At 35.7% G+C, this 7658-nt stretch overlaps 1 protein-coding gene and 1 pseudogene across 1 annotated transcript in view; both read left to right on the top strand.

Annotated features, from left to right (window-relative positions):
* Positions 1–1763, top strand: part of LOC105819300 — a 73793-nt pseudogene extending 72030 nt beyond the window's left edge.
* Positions 1764–6246: 4483 nt separating this feature from the next.
* LOC105819298 (UDP-glucuronosyltransferase 2B17-like) overlaps positions 6247–7658 on the top strand; it is a 13031-nt gene continuing 11619 nt past the window's right edge. The window contains exon 1 of the mRNA XM_012655502.1: positions 6247–6986. Coding sequence (XP_012510956.1) covers positions 6263–6986 — 724 coding nt within the window. The 5' untranslated portion in view covers positions 6247–6262. The remainder of the gene's footprint in view (positions 6987–7658) is intronic.

Raw genomic sequence — 7658 nt, forward strand, 5'->3', positions numbered from 1 at the left:
CTTATATGAAATCTAAACAAACAAAAGACAAAATAATGATTATGGACATAAAACATTTGAAGAACACAATTTAAAAGTGTACCTATTTACATAGGATATATGTATCGATATTTATATATAGCATATACACTTATAATATGTATATATAGGTACATGCATGTGTGTTCTTATGTGTATAACCTAGAAATACACATTTCTCAAGAGTATACAGAATAGTTACCTAAATTGAGCACATAAGGGGTTATAGATCATGCCTCTGTAAATTTTAAAAGATTGAAAACTATAAAGATATACGCTCTAGCTATACTATGAATAAGTTAGAAATAATCAAGTTACCTCTTTAAAGTAACAATTCATTGGTGACTTTATAATAATTTTTCAGTGAAGTTTTAACATTTGAGCTGTTTACTTAGAGTATGTACATTTATCTTACGTATTTCATATTTAACAGTTTATTTGAGAAGATATAGAACATATTTAAAAATTCTAAGATCAAATTGAAAAATAAGCACACGAGAAAAGAAGAAATTCTAGGGGTGCTACCATAGCAGGAAAAGCCTCTCAGAGAGATAACATTTAAGAAGAAGCTTCAAAAAGAGATACAAGCAAGCTTTGTGTGGTTTCAAGGAGGAATGCCTCGAGACAGGGAGAAAGAGGATCAAAATTGTAAAGGTGCTAAGGTGAGAACATATTTTGTACCTAAAGGGTAGTAAAAGGACAATGTACCCAGAAGGCACTGTGCATGGGGAAAGTGTGAGGACAGGAAGTTCCGGTATTTGATAATGTAGGTCCCTGTGCACCAAAAGAGATTCGGTTATATTCTTAATGAGATGGGAAGCCAGATGGAAATCTTAATCAGGCAAAATGATGATGAGACATGGGTTTGAAAAATAATCATTCTGAGTCCTGGGTAGGAAACAGAGAATAGAAGACAGAAGAGTAAAATGGAAACAGAGAAACTGCTTAGGAGGCATGTCACCTACCATGGCACTATTCCCTTTTGATAACATCAAGATGATGTTTCCCAGATTGCATTTCCACTACCTTACTTATAGCACTTAGAAAGATTCCAAATATTTCCTGTGCTTCAAAGATATTAACTTTCCCAACTGACCTTCCATTTTCACTTTTAAAAAGATTTCTTAATGATAAAATTAAATTAAAAGCCAAACATATCACTTATATAAAAATATGACATATTAAGATATTCAAATTTTTGTCCATTTTATGGCATTTACCTTGAATTACTTGTATGACAGTTTTCAAAAATCTTTCATGATTTTGACAGGTTTAGCCAATAAACCTGCTTTCAATGTTGGAATCTTTATGTGTTTTTGTTTTCCAGATATAAAGAGAATGCTATGAAATTATCAAGAATTCACCATGATCAGCCAACAAAGCCCCTGGATCGAGCAGTTTTCTGGATCGAGTTTGTCATGCGCCACAAAGGAGCCAAACACCTTCGGGTTGCAGCCCATGACCTCACCTGGTTCCAGTACCACTCTTTCGATGTGATTGGGTCCCTGCTGGCCTGTGCGGCAACTGCTATATTCATCATCACAAAATGTTGTCTGCTTTTTGCCGGTTATTTACTACAGCAGGAAAGAAGAAAGAAAGGGAGTAATTAGACCTAGGCCTGATCATGCATAATAAAGAGGTGTCCCATGGAAGAAGGGGCCCAAGTCCCAGTGGATGTGCCAGCCATTAGGTGATCTAATGTACCTGTTGAAGAACAGGGAAAAATGAAAATGTTGGTCTTTTCACGGATCTTTCTTTAGTTAATTTGTTCTGTGTATCAGATGGAGATACAAGTCCTTAGTGCGATTTCCTTGGATTATTTTCTCTTCTCCTGATCTGTCTCACAGCTGGGTTTGTCATCCTAGAGCTCAGTTGGTGAAAGTGTTCTCGTCTATGATGTCTGAAGTTGCAGAAGATCGTTTCTCGGATCATCTACAGGGTGCAATAAATAGCTCCACACTCAGGGAAGTCCTGTCTCCTTCTTGCCTGTCCCGCTATCAGATGTTATGTACCAGGTGACAGCAAGAACCCACAATCCTACTAGTGTCTTAGACTCCAAGCAAGGTAATATGTCTCTTATCAGGTATCATCCATTTCACCTTCTCGATCCTCGTGTTTGTGGTTGTTCCTTATGCCCTTTGTCACCTGGTCATTAGTGGCATTCTTTATTTGTATAAATCTATTGCTAAAGCTTTGCAATTACATAAATAAACATAGACCTTCCATCTAAAACATCACCCCAATTCCACAGGAAGTAGGTCGATGACTATGTCATCCCTCCTCCTGTAGACACGGAAGGATAAAATTGACAGTGAGGAATGTGTAACAGGGAAAGACCGGGAAAAGTTGAAATGTATTGCAAGATGTCTCTTTAAAAGCTTCCCCATTCTTTTTCAGAGTTAAAACCTCTTTTCCTGCCCCAGAGCAGTAGTCAGGCGGGGCAGGGAACTGTCTTTTTTTCTTTGTGCCACAGGACATGGCTCAATGGAACTGTCCCGGCAGAGGTCACGAGATTGTTTTTGCTGGAGATGGGTTTGATCAGAACCATCAACTGTAGGTAAAAAGCAATACCTTAAAGCTGAATACCCTCCCTTTAAAAGCTGTGCATCTCTGCTAATACAGAGGAAGTTGGCATTATAAGACAAGAGTCTCCATCCTCCTCATTTGTCAGCAAACTAATAAACCTCCCTTTCCTTCTCTTCAGAACCCTTGTCTTCGTTATTCTGATACAGCCTCAGGGACAAGTTCTGAATTTCTGGTAATACCCGTAGTCCCAAGTAATGTGAAAACACTGGCCAGAGGATCAATTAAGCATTCTTGACTCAAGTGATCCTCCAGCCTCAGCCTCCCAAAGTGCTGGGATTATACGCCTGAGCCAATACGCCCACCCACATTTATGGTTTTTCAACAACAGCGACAGAGTTATGTGATGGAAAAACAATAGCTTATATAACAAATACAGGTTAAAAAACTGATTATCCACATCCAAAAGAATAAAGTGAACCCCCTACCTGAAATTCTCCAAATAGATCAAAAATTTGTTTAAGGGCTAGAACTATAAAACTCTAGGAATGGAACATAAAGATTAATCTTTTTGACCTTAGATTTGCTATTAATTTCTTAGATATGGCACCAAAAGCCAGAGCAATCAAATTAAAATGGATACATTTGACTTCATCAAAATAAGCACCTTTGTGCTTCAAGGGACACCATCAAGAAACTGAACAGAGAACAACCAAAACTAGACAATATATTTTCAAATTATACACCTATTGAGAAACTATTATAAAAATATATTTAAAAACCACAATTAAATAATTAGACAAATAAGCAAATCAAAAAAGGGCTAAGGATCTGAATAAAAATTTCTGTCAAGAAGAAATTGCAACACTTTGAGGTATCTCCAAATTCTTTTCCATAGATGTTGCACTAATTTACAGTTCCACCAGCAGTGTAAGAGTGTTCCTGTCTCTCCACATCCTTGCCAGCATTTGTTGTTTGGGGATTTTTTGATAGAGACCAATCCCACTGGAGTTAGGTGATATCTCATTATGGTTTTGATTTGCATTTCTCTAAAGACTAGAGATGTTGAGCATTTTTTTATATGTTTCCTGGCTATTATTCTGTCTTCTTTTGAAAAGTTTCTGTTCATTTCCTTTGCCCATTTAAAGAACTAAAATAGAAATACCATTTGATCCAGGAATAGCACTATTAGGCATCTACCCAAAAGAGCATAAAACATTCTAGGATAAAGAAATCTGCACCAGAATGTTTATGGCAGCACAATTCACTATTGCAATGATGTGGAAACAACCCAAGTGCCCCTCAATCAATAAGTGGATTATTAATATTTGGTATATGCATACAATGGAATATTATTCAATCATAAGAAATGACAGTGATCTAGAACCTCTTATACTTTCCTAGATTAAACTTTAGCCCATTATCCAAAGTGAGGCACCACAAGATCGGAAGAATGGTCTCCACTTGTACTCTCCATCAAATTGGTACTAACTAATCAACACTAGGGTGAGCATGTGGCGGTAATACTCTCCAAGGATTAGGGGGATGGGTGGTAAACCCACAATTAAAAGGACATGGGGAGCATTGTCGGGGGGAAGGGCATGCCTCTAACCCTTGCTTGAGCGAGACAAAGACATAAAGTGTAACCTTAATGTTTGTACCCTCATAATACCCTGAAATAAAAAAATAAAATGAAATGAGACTAAATGGGAGAAAAAAAAAAGAGTAGAACTATAACCATTTTTGTTATGTTACTTAGAATATAAACTTCATGAGATTAGAAAAACAAGCTTTTTCACTACTGTATTTCCAGCATCTAGAACAAACAGTCCCATAGAACAGACAAATAGTAAGCATTAAACAATTTGCTGAATAAATGTACCCAAGTCAGTGATTTTCCTGACCAAAGAGACAGATAGATTACAAAACCAAATCAAACTGAAACAAATCAAACAAAAACAAGAACTCTATGGTAGATCTAGATCACAGAAATTTGAATGTTTTAGTAGCTTGCTTAGTGATTCTGGTGATCATCTAATTTCAGTAACCACCAGCTATATACAGCTTCGTACCATGGATTAGAAACAAAGAAATGAGCCACAGAAATGGACCTCAACTTTTTTTTAAATAATTTGAATGTCTTTAAAGGAAGCGCATTCAATCTGGTTCACTAAAATTTTTGTATCACTCTAATGCTGTACGCTAGTTCTGTTTTACTTATATTCCTTCCCTGTGTGGCCAATTGGAATTGGGTTTCCAATTCCTGAATTATACATGCTTATAGCTTAGTTTTGACAGACTCTTAAATATATGAAAGTTCAATTTGATACTTACTTTATTTTGTTTTTAAATTTCTTATAAGAAATGGAGTGTATGTTTGTGATTTAAAAATAAAAAACAGCAAGAAACTTGAAAAAAAAAAGAAAAGAAAAAATTGCCACAGCTGAAAAGCACTAAGAAAAAAAGCTCAACCCCTTAGGAAAATACTGAGATAGCACTTCACTGCCACTGGCTATAATCAAAAGATATATAACAAAACGTTCTTCCAAGGATGTGGAGAAATTGAAAGGCTCATGTATTGCTGGTGAGAATGGAAATGGTGCAGCCAGTGTGGGAAACGTTCTAGCAATTCTTTGAAAGGGAGATCATACAGGTAGCATATCACCGAGTAATTCTACTTCTAGGCATATATCCAAGAGAAATCAAAATATGTACACACAAAGGCTGTACATAAATACTAATAAGCAATAATAAACACTAAAACCATGTTAACAAAAAATTTATAACATTCATGTGTATTACAAGTATTAACAGAAGAGTCTATGTTAATAATTAATATATTAATAATTTTGACTTTTATGAAAGCCAAAAATTAAACAAAATCAATGTCCACCAATTGATAAATGAATAAATGAAATGTGTATATTCATATGATACAACACTATTGGCAATAAAAAGGAATGAATTCCCTATATAAGGGAAACCATGTATGATCCTTTTTAAATATCATGTTAAGTGAAATATGCAACTCATGAAGGACCACATAGTTATGATCTCATTTATCAAATTGTACAAAAAATGAAAATGTATAGATACAGAAATTAGATTATTGGTTGCTAACGGCAGGGGGATGGAGAAACAGAGGGTGGGGAGATAAAAACCCAAGAGCATAGGATTTCTTTTAGGGAGATAAAATTATTTGTTGTAGTGGATGAGCAGTTGTATGAACACATCTAGGAAACATTAAATTTTCAACAATAATGGTGAATCTTATGGGATATCATTGCCTATCAACAAAGTTTTACTAAAACAAACCTTTGAACTATGATATTCAAGCAATACTGACTCAGCTACACAATTGAGTTATTTCTACTTCTGTGTCAAGGGACTGCACACCAAGGAGCCTCTCACCTGCCACAATATTTGACACTATTCTAAAATACTTTACATAAAACAGATTACTTGCTCAAGCAAGGTATCAAAATTAGATGGATTATAGCACTTATAAACATAAAAGGGACATTGAACACACTTGAGTAAATATGAGCTCATCTACCTTTGATACGTCCCCTTGCCAATCACATGCTCAGACTGTTGAGTTAATGTACTTACTTTTAAGCGTAGGAGTTAAATTTTAACTTGATTGCTTTATGCTTGGATATAATCATGACAAAGGGCAGAGAGAACAGCAATTTTAACAGAAAAATTGCACTGCACCAGGATGGCTCTGCAATGGACTTCAGTTCTTCTGCTGATACAACTGTGTGGTTACTTTAGCTCCGGGACTTGTGGAAAGGTGCTGGTGTGGCCCACAGATTACAGCCACTGGATGAATATGAAGATAATCCTGGATGAACTTGTCCAGAGAGGACACGAGGTGACTGTACTGGCGTCTTCAGTGTCTGTTGTTATTGATCCCAGCAAAACATCTGCTATTAAATTTGAACTTTTTCCTACATCTTTAAGTAAAGATGACTTTGACGGTTTTTTAATGAAACTGCTTGATAGAGCAATATATGGTGTTCCAAAAGACACATTTTGGTCACCTGTTTCACAAATAGAAGAAATCATGCGGGAATTTTCAGAAGTTTTGAGAAAGCTTTGTGAAGATGCAGTTTTAAACAAGAAACTTATGACAAAGCTACAAGAGTCAAAGTTTGATGTCCTTCTTGCAGACGGCGTTGGTGCCTGTGCTGACCTGCTGGCCGAGATACTTAAAACTCCCCTTGTGTATAGTCTCCGCTTCTCTCCTGGCTACACATTTGAGAAGTATAGTGGAGGACTTATATTCCCTCCTTCCTATGTACCTGTAGCCATGTCAGAATTAAGTGATCGAATGACATTCATGGAGAGGGTACAAAATATGATATATATGCTTTATTTTGACTTTTGGCTCCAAGCATATGATGTGAAGAAGTGGGATCAGTTTTACCTTGAAGTACTAGGTGAGTCATGTTTTTAATTGGTGCTTAATAATTCCTACTTTTCCTTGTACCTTGGAAGATCAGCTTGTATGAGTATGAAGTCAGAAGAGAACATGTTTTGTAAATGGAAATATAAAATGAAAATATAGATGATCTATCAATCTCACAAATATTATGGAAAGATTATAGAATCAGTTAGAACCTTATGGCCATAATTTATACAGGACACTCCATGAAATCATAAATGTACAAGCTAAGTCAGTTAGGATTTTTTAAATAAGCTCATATCTACTATACTATACATTATTTTCATGTCTACTGCAAGTTAATAGATGCATCAAGAAGCACCTTGATGAAGGCATATGTGTAGATAGAGGAGTTACACATTTTTCTAGAACAACCATCAATGTAGCATTGAAGAGCTTGTTTCTCCCGTGTATCTTAATTTCCTTATTTAGAAATTAAAATATTTTTCCTATATAACGAGAGGAATTCCTTCACAGTTGAGAGATGGGTCTATCTCAGAAAGGGACATCTAACATTTGAGGTTTCCAACATTTGTATATTCCTTCGCTAAGGGCTTGTAGATGATCTGTTTTAAGGCCTAAAATCTTACTGATGTGTAAACATCCAAGTCTGTGTCTATATTTTATTAAATTATACAACTACATTAAGTAAAATATTAGCCAAATG

The sequence above is a fragment of the Propithecus coquereli genome, unplaced genomic scaffold (assembly GCF_000956105.1).
Source record: "Propithecus coquereli isolate 6110/MARCELLA unplaced genomic scaffold, Pcoq_1.0 Scaffold479, whole genome shotgun sequence".
NCBI lineage: Eukaryota > Metazoa > Chordata > Mammalia > Primates > Indriidae > Propithecus > Propithecus coquereli.